This window comes from Synchiropus splendidus, chromosome 15 (genome assembly GCF_027744825.2).
Source record: "Synchiropus splendidus isolate RoL2022-P1 chromosome 15, RoL_Sspl_1.0, whole genome shotgun sequence".
Taxonomy (NCBI): Eukaryota; Metazoa; Chordata; class Actinopteri; order Syngnathiformes; family Callionymidae; genus Synchiropus; species Synchiropus splendidus.
The window spans coordinates 2,176,563-2,199,088 of record NC_071348.1 but is presented as its reverse complement, the minus strand read 5'-3'; the positions used below and the strand labels follow the sequence as shown (position 1 = coordinate 2,199,088).

Here is a 22,526-nt window from a genome sequence, read left to right as displayed (position 1 = left end):
GAATGGCTGCAGCGCAGGTTTCAGATTACAATACACAGAGTCAGGTGAGGAAATGAACTGTGTATGTATATATATATATATATATATATATATATATATATATATATACCTGTATATCGCTGACTGGTGTTTGCTCAGACACATGAAAACATAGAGGGAACACTGGTGACACTGATGTTCTGCTTTTTTCAGTTTCTTGGGAAAGGTTTGATCTTCAGGGGAAGAACACCAGCACAACGCCCTGCTGACTCAGATGTTTACCATGTGAAAGGACAGGCAACTTGCCAAAGGGAATGTTTCAACGCCCTGACAAACCGAAAGTACAGTCTCTGGCCACATTTTGACTTGGCCAGTAATTCTGTTCTTCTGGGCCGTCATGTGACTGCAGCCCATGTCCAACAGAACAGAGCAGTCACTATAAAATGATTATCATGATTCTAAATTCGATATAAAGCTATTGCTCCATAATGCTGACTGGTCACAACAGGCCAATATTTATAGCGTGCCAGATGTGGCCCATGATCCCCGAGTTGAACAATAATCCAGATGGGAGCTGAGGACGTCACTGATGATAACACCGTGACCGTGCTCCGTTCTTACACACCAACTGCAACACACCAGCGTGTACATGCGTGCCGTTTATTGAATCACAGTACAGCAGGTGCAGCAGAATGATAGCAGTTTTTGGACACAGGTTTGGGTCAATGAGCAGAGGTTTGGATGGACACCAGACTCGACATTAAGAGGAAGAAAACAGAAAACACTGATTCACATCTCTGGGCTTTGTTCTGCATTTGAAGCAGGATTTCTTTGTGTCTATCCTGTGGCAATATTTCAATTCAACCAACCAAATCTTTGTTTTCAATTAGCACTTGGTCAAAAATCTGGAACTCCAGCCCCTTCCAGTTGATGACGTCCCCCGGAGTGAAGTCGCCGTCGTCCAGGTAGGCTCGGATCTCACACGGGCTCAAGGCTTTGCTCCACATGTGCACGTCGGACATCATCCCAGTAAAACTCTGGTTGAAGTCGAACGAGCCTCCGTGGCTGTCCTGCTCCTGCAAAGCGCGAGGATGAGTTCGGCCTCTGGTTAAAAGCAAAGATGTCAGCGTCGTGTTACCTGCCCGAGCACGATGATCATGGCGCGATCGTCATACTTTCCTCCTAAGAAGCCTGACTTCCGAGGAGACTGTTGCCCATCCAGCCACACCTGCACCAGCCCAGAAGTGGATTCCCACGTGGTACAAAGTGAGTGCCACATGTTCAGCTCCATGGCTCCAGGGATGTTGAATATCGATGTCACATCCTGGGTATAGACCTCTAGCTCTTTATTCTTTGCATCCCACATCAACATGAAGCCATTGGAAGACTTGGAGGTGGACAGAGAGAAATAGCAATAATCTCTCTTGAGGTCAGTCAGGAACCTGCAGGAGTCAAATATCCATCATTAAACATCCTGCCTCAGAGAGACATTTTGCACTCACAGCTACCTTTGGCAGAGAGTTACCGCACTGAACTGAGTCCTTGATGCAAACAGCTTGACGTAGGATGTTATACTACTCCGTGGGAAAGTGAACATCTTCCCCGTCAGATCTGAAAAGTAAGAATGTTGAGAAGAAAATCCTTTCACCCCTGGACCCACTCTCAGTGGACGTGCCATTTTCAGATTGAAATGCGAACTGATTGCCGTTGACTTTATCCAAGATTTAGGTTACCTACCTTGAGGAGTCGCCAAACATGTGGTCAGAATTCCCAGAATCAGAAGGAGCTTCATCTTAACAGAAGATAAACGGGATAGTGGGCTCAGTCTTCGGTAAGGAGTGGTTCTGTCTCGCTGCTGGCTGGTGTTGAAGTGACTCAGTCGGCTGGGAGGCTGCTCCACTGATGCGGGTGGAGCCGTCACACGAAGCATCTGATGATTCGACACTATTTAATTCAGAGAAAGGGAAAGATCCGTCGACGCAGACAGGCCGACGCCACGGCGGAGGTCAGCCAATCATAGCTCTGCTGTGGACCAATGTGAAAGGTCCTGAGAGGTGGGTCACAGGATCGGGGATTCACACGCTCTGGGTCAAAGTTTCATTGACTGCTCTTCCTTACTGGCTGTTGCAACTCCAAAATCCTTCTGTACAACAAAGCTCGGGTCCGCTGCTTCCTCTCCATGATTGGACTGAATTAAGCCTCATATTTGAGGATTAACCCTTCAAAATAACTGGGTCATTGTAATTGAATTTCAGTTTGGTTCAGGAGTCCTGGTTAAGGTTAGCCATGAGTTTTGGATGGTTAGGTTTCGGTTGAGAGGCTGGGGAAAGGGCAATGGCCATGAGAGGTCCCCACTAAAACAGCAAAACATGGCTGTGAATGAGGAAAACTGCTACGCTGTAATGAATGGGTGAATTTCATTGGCTCACCAGAAGACTTTTATTCATCTCCCTACCAACTGTTTTTCAGGCCAGAGAACAACCAGTCTTACATTTACCTAGCAAACAGCTCATCAAAGAGAAGTACTTGTTGTTTTTGAGTGCTTTTATTTTTGTTATTTCCTGTTTTCCTGTCTGTTGATTTCATTTCCTTTGTTCCCTCCAACTTCACAGTAGTCCAGTTGGAACTCATCCGCTGATCAAGCTCCGCTGAGTCCTTCACCTGGGTTCCAGTCTGCGCTGCCAGATGGTTGCTCCGCGTCCATCGGAAAAGATCCCCTCGAGACCTTGTTCTTTCTTAGTCTTCCTCGCGTGTGTGTTTAAGTATTCCACCATCGAGCGTTTTTCGTTGTTTCGGCCTCGTGAGTTTATCCAAGTGCCTGTTGCTTGTCCCCATTACTTAGGCTTCATTGTAATTCACCTCTTTTCTGTTTCAGGTTTTTCCCCGTCCTTGACTGTTTCCCTCACTCCACGTTTCGGTGGCGACGTCTTTAGTTCCTTGTATCCTGTCTGTGCCCTGTTATTTTGTTTGTTCATTAAATTTAGTTAAACTTAACCTTGTTGTGTTTTGAGTCTTTTCGAGTTACAATTTTAGCACTTGGGTTTGTTACGCTCAGCCATTATGACAGTACTTCCTCTTTCATCTTGGTTTTGAGTTCAAGCTGGAGGAAATAGAGGAAAGCACCTGAGAGGCCAGTGTTTCCTGGGAAATATCTCATGTGTCCGGTATGACTTTCAAAGGAATGAGACTGACAAGATCCACGATCCGACACTAGAGGGAAAGCTTTTGTTTGTCTGCTGTCAGGTGGGCAACACTGACCCTCAGGTCAAGATCAAAGAAATGAAAGCAGACTGGCGATGCTGTAGTTGCACTGAGTCATTTAAAACAAAAACTCTGAATGTAAAAGCTGTTTTTAGTGAATGCAATTGCTGTTTCAAAACACCAGGGGGTGTTGTTTTATTATTGTTCTTTGCAGTTGCCTTTATTCTTCCCACCTTGGGGACATTTGGGGTGTTACAGAAGCATAGCAACGTGACATGTTCGAAGCTAAAGCCACCCGTGAGCCTGGACCATACAGGATGAACAGACAAAAAGAAAATCGGTTTCATGATCATGATGGCGTCTCCATCAGTGGCAGGACATTTGTTTGTCCTCGATCAGCACTTTGTCAAAAATCTGGAACTCCAGCGCCTTCCAGTTGAGCATATTCCCAGGGGTGAAGTTGCGGTCATCCACGTATGCCTGGATCTCACAGGGCGACAGGACGTAGTCCCACATGTGCACGTCGGCCATCATCCCAATGAAGCACTGCTTGCTGTCAAAGGATCCTCCGTGGCTGTCCTGCTCCTGCAGAGTGTCACAGCAACATGCACCGAGCGTCAAACAAGCACTGAGGGAAACCGCTCCATCGGCAAAATGGATGCTTTGGTCTATCAAAAGCCAGACTGAGATCAGGTCAACATTCATTGTATGAGCTCCACAGAGGAGGTTTTATGTTTGTCGGTGTCTGTTAGAGAAGGGAACGTGAAGTGAACAAGCCCACCTGTCCCAGGATGATGATGAGCTGGCTCTCAGTGAAGTTGGTTCCCCAGGCAACATACTTTCTAATGGACGGCTGGCCGTCGATCCACAGCTGCACCAGCCCGTTGCTGGATTCCCAGGTGGCGCAGAGAGAGTGCCACATGTTGAGCTTTATGTCCGATTTGTAGTACTCTGCTTTCTTGTCTCTGACGTGAACCTCCATCTCCTTGTTGGGTTCGTCCCAGAAAATCAGGAGGCCGTTGGGAAAGGTTCGCGTGGACAGAGAGAAGAGGCCGTGATCCCTCCTGAGGTCCGTCATGAACCTGCAGGAATGGAGTCATGGAGTCATGAAGTCGTTCTCACTCGCTCCGACTTGAGTGTGCGGTCACCTTTGACACAGCGTTGCCTTGGCGAACTGAGTGTGCGAGGCCGTCAGCCTCACGTAGGACGACGTGGAGCTTTGTGGGAAGGTGAACACTTTGCCGGTCAGATCTGAGGAGGAACCAAAGTGAGACACACGCCACAGAGGCAGAGAATCGCTCTTCTGAGAGAGAAATGATGGGGATATCTGAAGGCGTACCTTGTGGAACAGCCGAGCAAGCGCTCAGGAGCCCCAACAGAAGCAGTGACCTCATCTGTCCACCAACAGAAGGAGAATTATGGTCAGGGATTAATGCACCAGAAGGACTGTGAAGCTCAGCTTCTGGTCTACACGAGGTGAAGCGTTCTCCCTACCATGTCAGCGGAGCCTCCTGCAGCGCCTCTGCACACTCTGGAATCTCCTTCCCATTTATGCTCTCCTGCCGGCTTTTACTTCCATAATTTCTGCCTGCAACTTCTGCCTTTCTGCTGCTGGTTTCTCATTCTCACTGACTATGTTATGAAATTTCTGCTGGAGTCACGCACCACGGGGGTGTGAGTCTGAGGAAGCTGATGCGGCAGATTTGGGCTCATTGTTCAAGACTTCTCTTCTGTTCTGTTGGATTGCTTGGTGATGATGGACTCTCAACGCTGAACGGCTTTGGAATTTCATTTCACATCTAAAGGCTGAGGTTGAAAGCTGTCGATCTTGATGGAGACATAAGAAATAAGTGGGATTCGATTTTTAAAAAGAATCTAACACATTAGAGAATTTGTGATGAATTCATCTCAATGAATCGCAGTTTCATGGTATAAGAATATTTGCCACAAGAAGCCACATTTGTCAATGTGAATGAATGTGGTGGAGCCATATATACATTTAAACAACAAAATATTGTTCTCTTTGTTTGACAATAGCACAATAAATCACGATGGCGGCTATATTCAAGTTTTTATATCACCTTATTTAAATGAAATTGAAATGATTAAATGCTTCAATATTTTAACACTTTTTTTTTGTAGTTCATTCATCGTAATTCACTTGTTAAAGTCCCACCACTAATCATAACAAATGCTGGTTTAGTGTCTTCATATTTTAAGTTTAAGATAAACACATCAATAAGGCTTCTAATGTTCTGATGTTGCAGCCACTGAGGCCTCCTGCCTTCCTTTGATCAGGCCTTAGGGACTGGAATGGAGTCATTTTTCTGGGTGAAAATCAGAATCAGAATCAACTTTATTGCCATGGTCAGCTAGGAAAGTGCTTTGGAATAAAGAGCTGTCAATAAAATAAAATAAAATAGCAAAGGCTGATCACGAATTCAACAGTCTGAAACGAGTAAACAGGATCTTTTATTGAAGAACGGGGTGCTTTTAAATCAAGATGATAGCACTCATTATGGTCCGTGGTTCAGCATGTTTGAGGGTCAGCAAGAGTGTGTCCACTTGTATACTGTGCACAACTGCCTGCCTATGCTAACAGAGTTTTCTGCTCGTCTGACTGCGACCGCTCCCAGCCCTGACGTATCCGGGTCAAGGTGCGGTCCAGACACGGCAGGAGGATGAGCAGCCTCAGGAGCAGCACCACAGTGGGAACCACCAGACACAGCAAGTACCCAGGTGGAGTGTTCCACTTGTAGGTGGTTGGCTTTAAAAACCTGTCCCAGCCATAGAGGTAGGTGTGGAGGGTGCAGAGGAACAAGGTCAGGTAGCCCAGCTTGGACTGAAACACAAGAGAGGAAAACTAAGATTCAGAAGACGCAACACATATACTGTGTGTGTGTGTGTGTGTGTTGTGTTAGTCTAAACACACACGCTAATAACTGTAGCCAGGGATAATACCTGCCCCCTGAATTACACTTGATGAATAACTTAACATTTAAAGCGCTGCTCTAATTTAGGCTGGAATATAAGGGGTGGGGGGGGGCGAGAGAATGAGCTTGACATGACCCAGTTACATTTATGAATGAGTTTCTCTTTCCGCTACTGATGCTGATTCTATTTGCAATTTACGAAAGAGGAGGAGGTAAATATTTTTGTTGCAGAAAGACACATTCTGAAGATTTCTCCTGGCGTTTTTTTTTTTTTCCGTCCACAAAATTGTCCTCATCACTCATGCCTGGAATATCAGCAAATAGGAAATTGCAGAAAATGATTTGGGCACCATCCACATGTCTGAAAGGTCCAGAAGCTGCAGGTTTTCACAGTAAAGCGAAGCTGAACAGCCTGCAGCGTAAACAGGTGCAGAAGCTGCCGCGGACCGAGAGAAATCATGACACCTTCACATATCTCCAGCAGGCACATTTAAAGTAGATCTCAAAAAGCGGGCCTGTTTGAAATTGGACCCCTGCGTCACCGCGCTAACTAAATGATGAATTTGCGAGTCACATTCAGCTGAGCTTGGCACATTTCAAGCACCTTAATAGTCATCCCGAGCAGATGCATCAGGAGCACGCTGGAACGAGACTTTTAACTGATGCAGCTGAGGTGAAACGTGACCCCTCCACCTGCTCCTCCGGTCCACCATTTACTTTTGATTTGACAATATGGCATCAGGGAAAGAGTTTCCGCCCTCAGAACCTCTCCATCTCCTGAAACAAGATGGAGGCTCAGAGCTCTTCCAAAGTCCTTCCAAAAGTATGGGGCTAGAATGGTGGCCAGCTTACATTGGCTTTGAAAAACAGAATATTGGCTGAAAAACAGAATATAGTCATTGAAACTGGCAGAAAAAAATAAATATAGAAATATATTCCATTTTTAATATTTGTGCATTCTAGTTATCTACCTCAATACAAAAATGTTTCAGCCAATATTCTGTTTTTCAATTCCTATATTCTTTTACTCAGCCATTTTTCTTTCAATGCCAATGTAAGCTGGCTCCATTCTAGCCCCATACAAAACAAGGTTCTCCATGCAGCAGTCAAGCGGCTACACAGCGGACGCTGCGTACTCTCTCCACAACTGCTGTGTGGAGTATCACTGGCCTCGCCATGTGGTTATCAGTCTCCCGCCAGGACGCCGACTTCTATTCATTTGGCGGAAAATAAAGTGGAAAATCAATGGCGCCTCTCTATTAATTGTCTAATGTTTCAAAACATGAGAGGGAAAAGTGACAGGCTCTATAATTAGCTTGGCGCGTCCTGAATGAATTTGTTTCTATAAAAACCAATCAACTCTGATGTGGCGCCGTCTTTAATTTCATGTTTTCATTACACAGGCAGGCACCAACAAGTGGCTCATGAAAAGCCTTTGCTTTGGGGGCCGTGGTCCGTTTAATAAAACATCTGCAAACCGCGGCCGCACTGAAGGCAGATAATGCACTGATCCGATAATGTCTGAGCGATGACCAGCACCTGAATGAAGTGGAATTCCCGCCAGCTGAGAGCGTTGCTGACAGAAGGCAGGGATGATATTCCCAGCAGGACAAAGAAGGCAAATCCCAGGATTCCCATGGAGTAGTAGGAGTCGCTGCGCCAGGCCAACGTGGTGTCGAACTTCGCCGTTTGGTTCTCCTGGATCTGCATGTTGACTCAGTGTTAATGCTGAGAAAGGCCAGCCACAAAAGCTTCCATATCACCTGTTTGATGATGCTCTGCCCGATCCTGTATCTCACGTAATATCTGCTCAGAGACAGGAGCAAAACGGCATACAGTGAGAGGAGCATGGGGAAACTATGAATATCTTCAACCCTGTTGATATGTTGATTTTTTTAATTTAATTTAATTTAATTTAATTTGATTTAATTTAATTTAACAGTTTGCTCTCCAGACAACACAGAACCTTTGTACGTGCAGCTAGGATGATAACAACAACAACATGGAGGAATCCCTCCATGTTGTTTTTCACTACACAATGACCAGGGTTTCCACTACTCTGAATGTACTTGAAATCCTTATAAAATTGAAATTCTTATACAAATATTTTCTGGATATTAAAAGAGCTTTAGTTTAAATAAGGTGAAATATGAATATAGCCGCCATCGTGATTTATTGTGCTATTGTCAAACAAAGTGAACAATATTTTGTTGTTTAAATGTATATATGGCTCCACCAAATTCATTCACATTGACAAATGCGGCTTCTTGTGGCAAATATTCTTAGACCATTAGACTGATGAATTCATCACAAATCCTCTAAACTATCCTCTTAAATAGTTTTTTTTTTTTTAAACCGAATCTCACCCCTAATAATAATATGTACAATTCTAAAATACAAAAAGTGTCAATTTTTCAGGAAAAAGAAAAGTGAAATGTCAATGCAGTTCTTGCGCCTGGAGGTCACTTCAGTATCCTGTAGCAAGTGTGTGGCGAGTGTATTCACGGCGTTGGCAGCGCCAGTGCCCAGTCACCTGATAGGAATGATCAGCGTGTAGAGGACGTGGAGGAAGGCCAAGGCCAGGGCCACCAGGCCCAGCTGTTTCCTGCACAGCATCCAGCGATCCAGCCAGTCTGGGAAACGGCTGCAAACATCAAGGCAGGAATGAAGGGGCGGTGACCAGCAGGTGACAAGGAGCCGGACCTGTATTTGGTTCCTCTGTGCAGCTGAAGGAAAGCAGCCATGACACCAGGCAGGTAGCACAGCGCTAACATGATGAGCGCCACGATGGGGAACACCTGCAACACACCCAGGCCAGGACAGGACTGTGACGTCAGGACTGGATGTTGTTACCAGCACATCAATGTATTCTATAAAGCGCTCGCTATTACATATTGGAGTATTTTAGTTAAAGGTAATTCAACAAGTCAATTCTTCAAAATCCATATTACAGCATGTCCAGTATTGCAGTACCTTATTGGCCAGAGACACCATGATCCTGAAGGAGATGTCAGTCCCCTGTGTAACGTATGCAAAGATGACATCTCTGCTGAGCAGGTAGAAGAAGAAGAAGGTGATGAGACTGAGGGCAACGCGGAGTGGAAGCCTCCACTCCGGGAAGAGTTGGAGGGGAAAGTCCTCCAGTTCTCCAGCAGCGGACAAGGAGCCTCTGTCCAGGACTATGAATCCCAACTTAGTGGCCACTTCAGCAACTGCCTGCTTGGCGTCAGCGTTGTTCCCACACAGGTGCACCTGAGAAAAGAGCGTCTTGCATGGATAGGGTGAAACAGACACAATTGAAGGAGACGTTTCTGAGCTTCCTGTTCCGGACTGATGGTTCATTCATCTCTGCGGCCGAGAGGCTGATTATGCAGCATGAGCCAAAAACAACAAGCTCCTGATAAATAAACATAGCATCCACCCCCAGCCGACGAAAACACACACGTATTTGAAGTCCTCTGGGATCACGCTAACAGATCAAAAGAGAAGCTGAACTACCTGCATGTGCCACACTTCTGCAGAGGGGAAAGTCAAGCATGCGAAGGAGGGCTCACTTCTGACAGAGACTGGTTCTGGGATGCAACAGAGGGCAACGCACGTGGCTGGCTGGAAATAAAGCTCACAATCTCAGCTGGACTGACGGCTGATGGCCAGAGATGAAAAGATGTGAAGAGGAGAGTGCAGGCAGGGTGGAGGCAACTGATCAGTGACACACCTGTGGTGCATGGTTTACTGACTTAATGTGGAGAGGTTTGGAGACAGTTAGGGAGGAGAGACTGAGAGCCTTAGAGATGGGAGTACTGGGCAAAAGAAGGAGAGGAAGACATCCATGGAGGCTCGTGGTGGAGATGAAGGTTGACTTGCTGCCACAGGGCAAAGCAGTTAGCAGTTGGACAGCATAGCATTGGAACTAGTGTCAGTAAAAACCATGCATTCAGAACCAGCCCGTACCTGCCTGCAGGCATCAGAAGGTCCGTTCTGCAGGCTCCACGACGACAATGTGTTAAAGCATTTGATCACATAAGATCCAGGTAGCATTCTGAAAAACAGAATTCCATGCTGTGGATTAGCTCTGCAAGGACCAATATTCAATGGTCTCTACCGTTGCAGAAACTCAGCATTGGCCTCGGGGTAAAGGCCCTTCTTCCGGTTGTTGCTGACATCCACCAGAACCTGACGAGCCAGTAGGGGACACAAGGAGTGAGGCGCTTTGCTGTAAGTCAGACCTCCGTGAAGGTTCCTACCTTGCCCGTCAGTTGGGAAGCAAGGCTCTCCAGGAAGCTGTAGTTTTCTCTGTGAACACAAATGAAGACCAGCCTGGCCGCCTGGGCTGCTTCCATGTGGCTCCTCACCTGAGCACACCATTTGACAGGCTTGGTGGTGGAGTCAAGACTGCAGACTCTTGCTCACAATGTGGTCATGTACATTAAGGTGAAAATGCTACTCTTGTAATTCCTCATTTCATGAGTCATGGCAACTTCCTGTCCATGTCACTTAGGCCCTGCCTTCTAAAGCTGCTGACAGTCGTGGCCAGCTTCCTAGCCCTCACTTACCCCTGGCCCCTCACGTGACCTCCTCCTGCTGGTTTGTTTGGACTGTGGCCCAAGTGGAACTTTCTGTTACAACCACTGATTTTTTTTTGCTCAGATCTAGAACTGTACAAACATTTTGAAACATCCCTGCGAAACGTACAAATGCATGCACAGATTGTCGCCCGGATCTAAGTGAAATCCACAGCGTTCACGTGGCGTCCGGCTGAAATGGAGAAATGCTCCGGTTACCTGAGCTCCATAAGGCAGGGGGCCACAGCTGTCGGGTCTGCGGCTGCCGTACACAACCTTGAATCCAGTCTGGAGCAAACGCTGACCCAGAGAGCGACCCAAGTCCCCGGTCCCAAAGACACACAGCTGCTGCTGCTCAGAGGACTCCATCTTGCCTGGTGGGCAAAGACCCAGGCTCTCTGACATGCTGCTTGGACTTTCAGCAGGGTTTCTGTCAGAGCGTCAGACAGCTGGATCACAATCTGCCCCTCTGCCTGTTCAGTCAGCGACCTGCTTGTTCTCCTTCATGACTCAGTCCGTCTACTTTGCCCCCCCCCATTTTATCTCCTCCCATTTTTTGGAAAATGCAGTGGCTTTCAACTGGGAAACTCCGCGGGATGAATCAGTGTGTGCTCACACGGTTATTTGCCAGAGGTTGTGTTTGCTTTTGTGTGTGTGAACAGACAGACACACAAAAAGGACAGTATGTGTCTGACAGCAGCAGGACGCAAGGACAAAAAAAAACGTTGCAAAATCATGAAACCAAATCCAACTGGCAGAACATTTTGATGCAATAAAAAGGAAACTGCAGCACAGAAAACATTTGGCAGTTGTGCAACGCTGGAAAACCACGATCGAAGTTGTTCCCTGCCTGCTGCCAAACGTTCTGTTGACAACCTCAGTATCTTCATCTCTTCTGACTCCTGAGTCTAGCTAGATCGATTGATGACGTCTTGATACTAAGTGGAAAATACATAGGAAAATACTGACATGCGTGACCATTGCTGTCCTATCAAGCTTCTTTTTCACTCCAGAAGGTCCCTCTGCTACAGACTCGTACGAATGAGTCTTGGTAATTGTGCACTCAAAACATGCACACGCTCACGCTCAAGTTCGGTTTCACTCTGAGCAAGTGGCGGAGAGGTCGAGCACAAGCACAAGCATACGACACTGAGTGAGTAGAAGAGAGGTAGAGCACGAGCGAACGACAGTGAGCGAGAAGAAGAAAGGTAGAGCGCGAGTGTACGACACTGAGCGAGCGGCGGAGAGGTCGAGCACATGTGAACGACACTGAGCGAGAAGAAGAAAGGTAGAGCGCGAGTGTACGACACTGAGCGAGCGGCGGAGAGGTCGAGCACGAGCGAACGACAGTGAGCGAGAAGAAGAAAGGTAGAGCGCGAGTGTACGACACTGAGCGAGCGGCGGAGAGGTCGAGCACGAGCGAACGACAGTGAGCGAGAAGAAGAAAGGTAGAGCGCGAGTGTACGACACTGAGCGAGCGGCGGAGAGGTCGAGCACATGCGAACGACACTGAGCGAGAAGAAGAAAGGTAGAGCGCGAGTGTACGACACTGAGCGAGCGGCGGAGAGGTCGAGCACATGCGAACGACACTGAGCGAGAAGAAGAAAGGTAGAGCGCGAGTGTACGACACTGAGCGAGCGGCGGAGAGGTCGAGCACATGCGAACGACACTGAGCGAGTGGAAGAATGGTCGAGTGTGAGCGTACAACACTGAGTGTAGGCGAAGTTCAGCGAGCACCAAGATTATTTTAAGAGCGTAAAAGGTGATGTGAGGTCAGAAAAACATGTTTTGAGTGTACAATAACCAAGACACATTGGTATGATTCGGTGGCAGAGATCCAGCTCCATAACTGGCCACCTGTTTCACCATGTCCGCACTGTCTTCTTCACCGCCTTCTCTGTCATAACTCTGGACTAACTGTTTTCTCAAGGTGAAAAAGCAGAAGGTGCAACTCAAGGGCTGGTTAAAGGTCGAGGGGCTTCACCAGCTCCGACAATGCATCAAGCCTTTTTAAACTTTAAATCCACGACTGCACCGACGATCCGCAGCAGAATGACTGAAAGACAGCAGAGCTGGGATGAAGATGAGCGACGTGGACGCAGGATTAGGGCTGAAAGGCAAACACGGCGGATGGAGTGGCGGTCACCGTAAGTAAACACCACGCTGTGGAATGCCTCCAACCCCCATCCTCCCTGCGTATAATGACTTCAGCATGTGCCCCCAGCAGTAACCTGGGGGTCCCGTGATGATGTGCCAGTGACAACCCTCTCTGAGAGATTGAACTCAGGGATACTGTTTGGAAAGGATTCGTGGTATTTGCTGCGAATAAAGCAAATGCCAGTCTGCTCCCACACGCCCCTGTGAGTAATTAATGCGTCGTGGTCCCCGCGGTCCAGAATAGCTCCAGTCTTCATGGTGAGGTGAACCGCGGGCCTGGTGACCTGTCCTACACTGTAATTACTCCCTCTGCTTCACCTCAGGGCCACACTGTGTGATTTTCTTACTTCCATGGAAGTGATGATTCAACACGGCCCGGTTTACAGAAATCCAAGCGGAGCTCACATAATGAAGGAGCGCTTACTATAGTCCCGCAAACAGACAGCTGGTGCTCCCTCTGGAGAGCCTGCGCCTTGACCTCACAGCATTGTCATGGAAAAACAAAGCAGCAGAGTGACACCGACAAACCAACAACAACAGTTGAGACTCACGGATGTGATGAAGGCGGACATGAAGAGGAGAGCTGTGATATGGATGTTGGTGGTGACTCACTGTGGAATCCCTAACAGGAGTTGGTGCAACAATCCCTTAGCCCAACCAAATAACTGCGGTGGAGAGGCAAATGCTGAAATAGTAACAAACAGATGGTGATGGACAAGTTGACAGACGAAGACAAGAAGCCCCTTGATGATGTTTGCAGATGACATTGTGATCTGTGGTGAGAGCAGGGAACCAGATCAGCTAGAGAGGTGGAGGTTTGCCTTAGAAAGCAGAGGAATGAAGGTCAGCCGCACTAAGACTCCATGTGTGTGAATGAGAGGGAGCCAAGTGGACAGGTGGAGTGACAGGATGCAGAGGTAAAGAAGGTGGGGGGTTTGAAGTACTGAGGCTCAACTGTCCAGGGCCATGGAGAGTGTGAGGGAGAGGTGAAGAAGCAGGCAGGGTGGAATATTGGAGAAAAGTGAAAGAGTGTGGGGAAGGATGGAAGGGAAAGTGTCCAAAAGGGTGGTGGGGCCAGCAATGTTGTATGGTTTGGAAACAGTGGCACTGAGGAGAAGACAGGAGGCAGAGCTGGAGGTAGCAGATGCTGAGCTTCAAAGAGGAGACTGATGGAGGTGGTGAAGGAGGACATGAGGTTTGTAGGTTTGAGAGAAGAGGAAGCAGAGGACAGGGGGAGATGGAGGAAGGTGATCCACTGTGGCCACCACTGAAGGGAGAAGCCCAAAGAGGAAGAAGAAGAAGAGTAACAAACACTTTCTGATTATGTTTGGAGAGTAGCAGCGAACAGTGTCAGAGAGTTAGATGTGGACACCAATATATGAGTTGGTTTTTGGTTGCTTACCACAATAAATATGCACAAAAGTATGACTCGGTTTGTTGCTATATTTGTGGCACATGCTACAGAAGGAATCCCTTCTAATGTGCTGTAGAGTTGCAGGATATTCTGACCATGTGACAAGCCTGAATGTGCCAGAGAGCTAATGAGGCGCCTGGGTTCCTCATGCATGCTTCGCCCTTGCTGTCAGCAGATGTGGCAAGAGACGACAACAACCACCAGAAATATGTTGATGTTGAGACCTTTGCGTTCCAAGGACACCATTTTCTAGTCTTATCAGATCTAATATAATCCGATGAAAGGGCAAAAGCCTCTTCCTCTCCTGGTCACGTTTAACCATCCAATGACCTTCACTGACCTTTCCGTATTTTGAAGGCTTCACCCTCAAATTGAGGCTTAACTTCATGGGGGAATGGCAAAAAGAGGAGTGTTTCCAAGAATCGGTCCCCACAAGAGAACACACACACACTCTCACATACATTTGTACTTCTGTCTAAGTGAAGGCACTGACATAAAGCTTCCCCTCGCCTCTCACTCTAAGCTCAAAGCCATGTATAAAAACCTAGTTCATCATCAGTGTCTCAAATGGAGGCTTGCAGAAGTGAGAACAGGGCCTCACTTCACCAAAACCTCCTGATTCTGCTGGTTAAAAACAATACCAGCATAGTGGTTCTCACACACGCAGATATCTTCCTCCCTCTGTATCTGGGGACATGATCTTTGCTTAACAGGATTTCTCTTCATGGCGGCTGTAAAACCTCACTGAAGGCAGCCGCAGCAGATAAAGCTCCCATAAAAGGAAACAAGGGAGTTGAGCTGTAGTTTGGACTGTAAATCAGGGTTTCAATAAGGAACTCACTTCACTATAAGTCTCCACCTGTCAGATGTGAGTTGATTTGGTTTTGTTTGCTCCAATAGAGCTGACATGTATCATCGTGAGGACACTTCCACTCTGCACTTGTTTCCAGTCACATGGTCAGTTCATAGACTCAAACAGTCACGTCCTTGACTGACCTTTCAGGGCCTCCATTGAACCGGCCTGGACAAACCTGCATTGATTTACACACACGTTTCTGGTGAGGAGAGCAGCGTTGTTCCTGTGGCAGTTCAAGCACAGCCGGGCTCTTTGTGAGGAGGTCTTCAGCGAAACTTCCACATTTCAAAGAAGAAGTGAAACTGACTGGGCTGCATTCAGCAGGAATGGTGAGTGCGGTTACGACTTCCACGGGAAGCTGGCGACAGCATCTGCTGAACCGCTAGCACAATAACACGCGGCTAGCAACGGAATCCCGAAAAAAGTTCAGCCAGTGTGGAGAAGGAGAAAAGAAACCATGGTAGAATAGAACAGATGGGAAAGGAGCAGCAGGATGAAGGAGTATGATCTTTTCCCAGACTCTTTAACCCTTTCATTATCAAATGAAACCATTCATTAAAAATAGATCGGAAGCAGGAAAGAAAAGAGCTGCCTCATGTTTCATGGTCAAATGTCATAAAAAAGAAGTCCAATTTCAACGGTAAACACACACACACACACACACGGTGAGTTTGAGTTCATCGTTGATGGGTCAGAGATAGTAGTGACGGCAGGTGAATGTGCTCAAAGCTAGAGCTTTTCCCCGACTGCTGCAGCAGCCTGATCCTGGAGGAGGTCGCACAAGTGCGTCCGTAAGTCCCCGTCAGTCATGTATCATTAGAGTTGGCTCGGTGTCAAACTGTCACTGCGGCTGGTTTTTCCAGTAAGAAAGTTACATGAAATCCACCTTCGCCAGTGGAGGATGCCTGTTTGTCTCCCCCCCACACTCCCGGGGCTGCAGGAGGCGTGGGCTGCCGAGTCAGACAGGAGGGGAGGCAGGCGGCCGCCGTCCTCAGCCGGCTGGTAATGAGGCTTAATGGGAGTTAATGGGGTTACAGTGATCAGGAGAGCAGAGAGACCCCAGGTTAATACGGCTGCTAACAGGATGGAGACTGAAGGAGCCCCGCACGCTCACACCAGTGACAGAAGAGCCCTTGTGACAGGGAGTAACTACACTGTCAAACCACGGCGCAGTCTCGGAATGAGCCTCCGGGAAGCCAAGTGTGCGTGCGAGTGAGTGGGCGTGTGAGTGAGCGTGTGAGTGAGTGAGCGCGCATGTGAGCAAGTGACTGTGAGCGAGTGAGCCTGTGCGGGTGTGTGTGTGTGAGCTTGCATGCGAGCGTGCGTGTGAGCGAATGTGCGTGCGAGCAAGTGAGCGTGTGTGCGACTGAGCCTGAGTACGAGTTAGCATGTGTGCACGTGAGCAAGCAAGTGTGCGTGCGAGTGAGTGAGAAAGCGTGTGTGTGAGCTAGTGTGTGTGTGAGCAAGCGTGCGTGCGAGTGAGCGAGCGCGCGTGCCTACGTGCGTGTGAGCGAACATTCCTTCTTGTCTCTTTTCATAGCATTAGTTCAGGAGGCGTGTGCTACCTGAGTCGGCCTTTGATGAAACATGTTCAGCAATTGTCCTGAATGACTCGTCTGAACGTGTGTGTGTGTGTGTGCCCAAGCTGATGTACAGAGATGAGTTGTAGTAAAGACGCGGAGAAAGCAGGAGCAGAGGAGCAGAATTGGAGCTGTGATTGTCAAGCGCGAGGAAGAGGTACGTTGACTGGGAAGAGCGAGGCACCGTTCTTCCATTTCCAAGCCCTTCACCTTCTTTCACTTCAGCGGATTCCTCCCAGAGGAGACCTGTGACTGTAGCTTCCTTCATCCTCATCTTTTCAAATCCTCCGTCTTTAACCCTGATGCTCCACTTCTAATTACGCCGCCGCAGCTTCTGCCTCTCGACGCCTGGCTGAATGAGGAAGAGAGTGCAGGAAGTGAAAGTAGTAAGAGGAAGGTGTGAGTAGCTTGTGCAAGCTGAGCTTGGAGAAGTGCTGGGATACACGTGTGGAACTCCAGAACCATCTGAACAGTGGTTAGTTAGGCTCTGCTCTTCCTCCGCATGCTCGACCCAGCGTTGGCTGCAGACCGTTAACATTTGGGTGGGTCATTTACTGACCCGGTGGGATTCCACTTCCAACCAGAACGGGAGGATGTTTTCGTTTCCCCGCTCCTTCCATCCAACTCTCAGAGCTGAAGAGACCCGACACACACACACCGCTTCTTCATCAATTCTCTCCTATTGACATTAGTTTCAGCAGCTCTGACTTTTCACGCCTGATGAGGCGAGCAGGAAGTAGCATGCAGGACTTCTCTGGAGAAAAGTGGAGGACTTTTCTCTCCCTACAGACACAGTGGGCTGTAATTCAGCAGGCTGACAGCGGGGGTACGGGGGGCCACCGCAGAAACACAGGATGAATTCTTGCTGCCTCCTTCCATCACGCCGCCGTGACAGCCCTATTTACCTCCTCCATCTATCTGCACAATGACTGTCTCCCATGTCCAGCTCAGGCGCGTGTGTGAGCGTGTCCTGCCCGGCACATTTGCTGTGATGGAGTGAAGGGAAGCGGACAGTAAATATTGGGTTGTGTAGAGCTGCCAGTGTCCCAGCAGCACATCACTGTTCCGATTAACCCCAGGAGCTTGCTCAGAAGCGGAGGGAAAACCTTCTTCTCCAGCATTCGCTCCGCTCCTCTGATGTACCGGACACGCTGTAACTGTTGAACTCAACATTCCCAGGAACGTCGGCGGGACATCCTGACGCAGACTCTCTGGTGCCCTCCTCTCCTTCAGGTGACTCTGACACTCTCAAACATGCAGTCCAGCTCACTGGTCAGGGGCTCCGGTCCAAACACACGAGTTGCAAACATGAGGGTCCCAGGATGACCCAGCCTCAGGTCGCATGCTTGCCTCACGTCTCGCCTCCTCCGCTGGCTTCCATGCTAAATGAAGTGTTGCAGTGAAAAAGCAGGAACAGTGAGTAAATCATGCCATAAAGTCGCGGGAGGTGTCGCTCACTAGTGCGGCTCAAGTCAACGAGTCCAAGTGAGGAAAGCTCACCTGGCACTTTGAGATGAAGTCGAAAACGGATGCTGCAAAACATTGGCTTCCACTGTGGAAGCTCCTCAGCGTGGGAACTGCTACCAACAGTAGGGGCAGTGGAAAAGGGGAAAACATGGACGTCAAAGCCAAAAGTCACACATTTGTGAGTCTGTGTTCCCAGGGATTTGTCATGTTTGTGATGTGACACGTGCTTTAAGTGTGTGTTACCTGCGATGTGAGCACCAGAAGCCAACACAGTGAGGAGCAGTCATTTCAAATACATCAATATGAAGTTGTTTTTCCTTTGATCACATACCACTCTCGTGATAAAATGGTCTCCTGCGTCGAATGTCAACGTTCATATTATCGTAGAAGAGCAGAGTAAGACCAATATTGAGTCAAATATTTCTCCTGACTTGAGCTGCAGATGTCAATCCTCCACTTCTCTGTCTGCCAGCCTGCAACGCCTGGCGTTTTTGTGTGTGTGTGTCAGTGAATGGAGGCAGACAGGACCTGCTCCTCTGACCTGCGGGCTGCACAGCGTTCCTCTGGCGCGTCCCACTTGCAGTGAGTTATGAGCAGCTCCTGCACCGCGGACGCAACTGGATTGGCAGGTGATTAACTCCTCTTAACCTCCGGATTCACTCGCCCTCGGTGGAACACTTGCTCTAATGACACCATTAAATGCCTCTTGATGTGTCAAACTCAAGAGTGCTGGAGCTCCAACCTCCAGCCGCCGCTCCTCCATCCCTCAGCTCGCTCTCTTAATGAGGATGGAGGTGAAGGAGGCAGTTATTAAAAAGTCCTCACCGTCCTCTTGGGACAGCAGAGTCCTCACCATCCGACTCCTCACCTCCCTCCTGGGACGGCCGAGTCCTCACCCCCCTCCTGAGACGGCCGAGTCCTCACCTCCCTCCTGGGACGGCCGAGTCCTCACCATCCGACTCCTCACCTCCCTCCTGAGACGGCCGAGTCCTCGCCTCCCTCCTGAGACGGCCGAGTCCTCGCCTCCCTCCTGAGACGGCCGAGTCCTCACCTCCCTCCTGAGACGGCCGAGTCCTCGCCTCCCTCCTGGGACGGCCGAGTCCTCACCTCCCTCCTGAGACGGCCGAGTCCTCACCTCCCTCCTGGGACGGCCGAGTCCTCACCATCCGAGTCCTCACCTTGCAGCTGGGACGGCCGAGTCCTCGCCTCCCTCCTGGGACGGCTGAGTCCTCGCCTCCCTCCTGGGACGGCCGAGTCCTCACCATCCGAGTCCTCACCTCCCTCCTGGGACGGCCGAGTCCTCACCATCCGAGTCCTCACCTCCCTCCTGGGACGGCCGAGTCCTCGCCTCCCTCCTGAGACGGCCGAGTCCTCGCCTCCCTCCTGGGACGGCCGAGTCCTCACCTCCCTCCTGAGACGGCCGAGTCCTCACCTCCCTCCTGGGACGGCCGAGTCCTCACCATCCGAGTCCTCACCTCCCTCCTGGGACGGCCGAGTCCTCACCATCCGAGTCCTCGCCTCCCTCCTGGGACGGCCGAGTCCTCACCATCCGAGTCCTCGCCTCCCTCCTGGGACGGCCGAGTCCTCACCATCCGAGTCCTCACCTCCCTCCTGGGACGGCCGAGTCCTCACCATCCGACTCCTCACCTCCCTCCTGAGACGGCCGAGTCCTCGCCTCCCTCCTGAGACGGCCGAGTCCTCGCCTCCCTCCTGGGACGGCCGAGTCCTCACCTCCCTCCTGAGACGGCCGAGTCCTCACCTCCCTCCTGAGACGGCCGAGTCCTCGCCTCCCTCCTGAGACGGCCGAGTCCTCGCCTCCCTCCTGAGACGGCCGAGTCCTCACCTCCCTCCTGGGACGGCCGAGTCCTCACCATCCGACTCCTCACCTCCCTCCTGAGACGGCCGAGTCCTCGCCTCCCTCCTGAGACGGCCGAGTCCTCGCCTCCCTCCTGGGACGGCCGAGTCCTCACCTCCCTCCTGAGACGGCCGAGTCCTCACCTCCCTCCTGGGACGGCCGAGTCCTCACCATCCGAGTCCTCACCTTGCAGCTGGGACGGCCGAGTCCTCGCCTCCCTCCTGGGACGGCCGAGTCCTCACCATCCGAGTCCTCACCTCCCTCCTGGGACGGCCGAGTCCTCACCATCCGAGTCCTCACCTCCCTCCTGGGACGGCCGAGTCCTCGCCTCCCTCCTGAGACGGCCGAGTCCTCGCCTCCCTCCTGAGACGGCCGAGTCCTCGCCTCCCTCCTGAGACGGCCGAGTCCTCACCTCCCTCCTGAGACGGCCGAGTCCTCACCTCCCTCCTGAGACGGCCGAGTCCTCGCCTCCCTCCTGGGACGGCCGAGTCCTCACCTCCCTCCTGAGACGGCCGAGTCCTCACCTCCCTCCTGGGACGGCCGAGTCCTCACCATCCGAGTCCTCACCTTGCAGCTGGGACGGCCGAGTCCTCGCCTCCCTCCTGGGACGGCTGAGTCCTCGCCTCCCTCCTGGGACGGCCGAGTCCTCACCATCCGAGTCCTCACCTCCCTCCTGGGACGGCCGAGTCCTCACCATCCGAGTCCTCACCTCCCTCCTGGGACGGCCGAGTCCTCGCCTCCCTCCTGAGACGGCCGAGTCCTCGCCTCCCTCCTGGGACGGCCGAGTCCTCACCTCCCTCCTGAGACGGCCGAGTCCTCACCTCCCTCCTGGGACGGCCGAGTCCTCACCATCCGAGTCCTCACCTCCCTCCTGGGACGGCCGAGTCCTCACCATCCGAGTCCTCGCCTCCCTCCTGGGACGGCCGAGTCCTCACCATCCGAGTCCTCGCCTCCCTCCTGGGACGGCCGAGTCCTCACCATCCGAGTCCTCACCTCCCTCCTGGGACGGCCGAGTCCTCACCATCCGACTCCTCACCTCCCTCCTGAGACGGCCGAGTCCTCGCCTCCCTCCTGAGACGGCCGAGTCCTCGCCTCCCTCCTGGGACGGCCGAGTCCTCACCTCCCTCCTGAGACGGCCGAGTCCTCACCTCCCTCCTGAGACGGCCGAGTCCTCGCCTCCCTCCTGGGACGGCCGAGTCCTCGCCTCCCTCCTGAGACGGCCGAGTCCTCACCTCCCTCCTGGGACGGCCGAGTCCTCACCATCCGACTCCTCACCTCCCTCCTGAGACGGCCGAGTCCTCGCCTCCCTCCTGAGACGGCCGAGTCCTCGCCTCCCTCCTGGGACGGCCGAGTCCTCACCTCCCTCCTGAGACGGCCGAGTCCTCACCTCCCTCCTGGGACGGCCGAGTCCTCACCATCCGAGTCCTCACCTTGCAGCTGGGACGGCCGAGTCCTCGCCTCCCTCCTGGGACGGCCGAGTCCTCACCATCCGAGTCCTCACCTCCCTCCTGGGACGGCCGAGTCCTCACCATCCGAGTCCTCACCTCCCTCCTGGGACGGCCGAGTCCTCGCCTCCCTCCTGAGACGGCCGAGTCCTCGCCTCCCTCCTGAGACGGCCGAGTCCTCGCCTCCCTCCTGAGACGGCCGAGTCCTCACCTCCCTCCTGAGACGGCCGAGTCCTCACCTCCCTCCTGAGACGGCCGAGTCCTCGCCTCCCTCCTGGGACGGCCGAGTCCTCACCTCCCTCCTGAGACGGCCGAGTCCTCACCTCCCTCCTGGGACGGCCGAGTCCTCACCATCCGAGTCCTCGCCTCCCTCCTGGGACGGCCGAGTCCTCACCATCCGAGTCCTCGCCTCCCTCCTGGGACGGCCGAGTCCTCACCATCCGAGTCCTCGCCTCCCTCCTGGGACGGCCGAGTCCTCACCATCCGAGTCCTCACCTCCCTCCTGGGACGGCCGAGTCCTCACCATCCGACTCCTCACCTCCCTCCTGAGACGGCCGAGTCCTCGCCTCCCTCCTGAGACGGCCGAGTCCTCGCCTCCCTCCTGGGACGGCCGAGTCCTCACCTCCCTCCTGAGACGGCCGAGTCCTCACCTCCCTCCTGAGACGGCCGAGTCCTCACCTCCCTCCTGAGACGGCCGAGTCCTCACCATCCGAGTCCTCACCTTGCAGCTGGGACGGCCGAGTCCTCGCCTCCCTCCTGGGACGGCTGAGTCCTCGCCTCCCTCCTGGGACGGCCGAGTCCTCACCATCCGAGTCCTCACCTCCCTCCTGGGACGGCCGAGTCCTCACCATCCGAGTCCTCGCCTCCCTCCTGGGACGGCCGAGTCCTCACCATCCGACTCCTCACCTCCCTCCTGAGACGGCCGAGTCCTCGCCTCCCTCCTGAGACGGCCGAGTCCTCGCCTCCCTCCTGGGACGGCCGAGTCCTCACCTCCCTCCTGAGACGGCCGAGTCCTCACCTCCCTCCTGAGACGGCCGAGTCCTCACCTCCCTCCTGGGACGGCCGAGTCCTCACCAT

At 51.6% G+C, this 22,526-nt stretch overlaps 3 protein-coding genes across 3 annotated transcripts; all 3 read right to left on the bottom strand.

Annotated features, from left to right (window-relative positions):
- Positions 1–632: 632 nt before the first annotated feature.
- Positions 633–1,886, bottom strand: LOC128772119 (C-reactive protein-like). Its single transcript, XM_053888219.1, has 4 exons — positions 1,717–1,886; positions 1,488–1,590; positions 1,118–1,421; positions 633–1,055 (listed from the first exon to the last, which is right to left on the bottom strand). Exons 1-4 carry the CDS (start codon positions 1,769–1,771, stop codon positions 840–842), a joined length of 678 nt encoding a protein of 225 aa, XP_053744194.1. The 5' UTR covers positions 1,772–1,886; the 3' UTR covers positions 633–839.
- A 1,466-nt stretch (positions 1,887–3,352) lies between these two features.
- Positions 3,353–4,787, bottom strand: LOC128772067 (C-reactive protein-like). Its single transcript, XM_053888102.1, has 5 exons — positions 4,675–4,787; positions 4,520–4,574; positions 4,329–4,431; positions 3,962–4,262; positions 3,353–3,765 (listed from the first exon to the last, which is right to left on the bottom strand). The coding sequence occupies exons 1-5, from the start codon at positions 4,675–4,677 to the stop codon at positions 3,547–3,549; spliced, it is 681 nt and encodes a 226-aa protein (XP_053744077.1). The 5' UTR covers positions 4,678–4,787; the 3' UTR covers positions 3,353–3,546.
- An 847-nt stretch (positions 4,788–5,634) lies between these two features.
- Positions 5,635–11,177, bottom strand: LOC128746829 (metalloreductase STEAP4-like). Its single transcript, XM_053844175.1, has 10 exons — positions 10,895–11,177; positions 10,358–10,465; positions 10,216–10,286; positions 10,065–10,152; positions 9,087–9,365; positions 8,817–8,911; positions 8,647–8,757; positions 7,877–7,919; positions 7,653–7,817; positions 5,635–6,022 (listed from the first exon to the last, which is right to left on the bottom strand). The coding sequence occupies exons 1-10, from the start codon at positions 11,078–11,080 to the stop codon at positions 5,771–5,773; spliced, it is 1,398 nt and encodes a 465-aa protein (XP_053700150.1). The 5' UTR covers positions 11,081–11,177; the 3' UTR covers positions 5,635–5,770.
- Between the last annotated feature and the right edge of the window lie 11,349 nt (positions 11,178–22,526).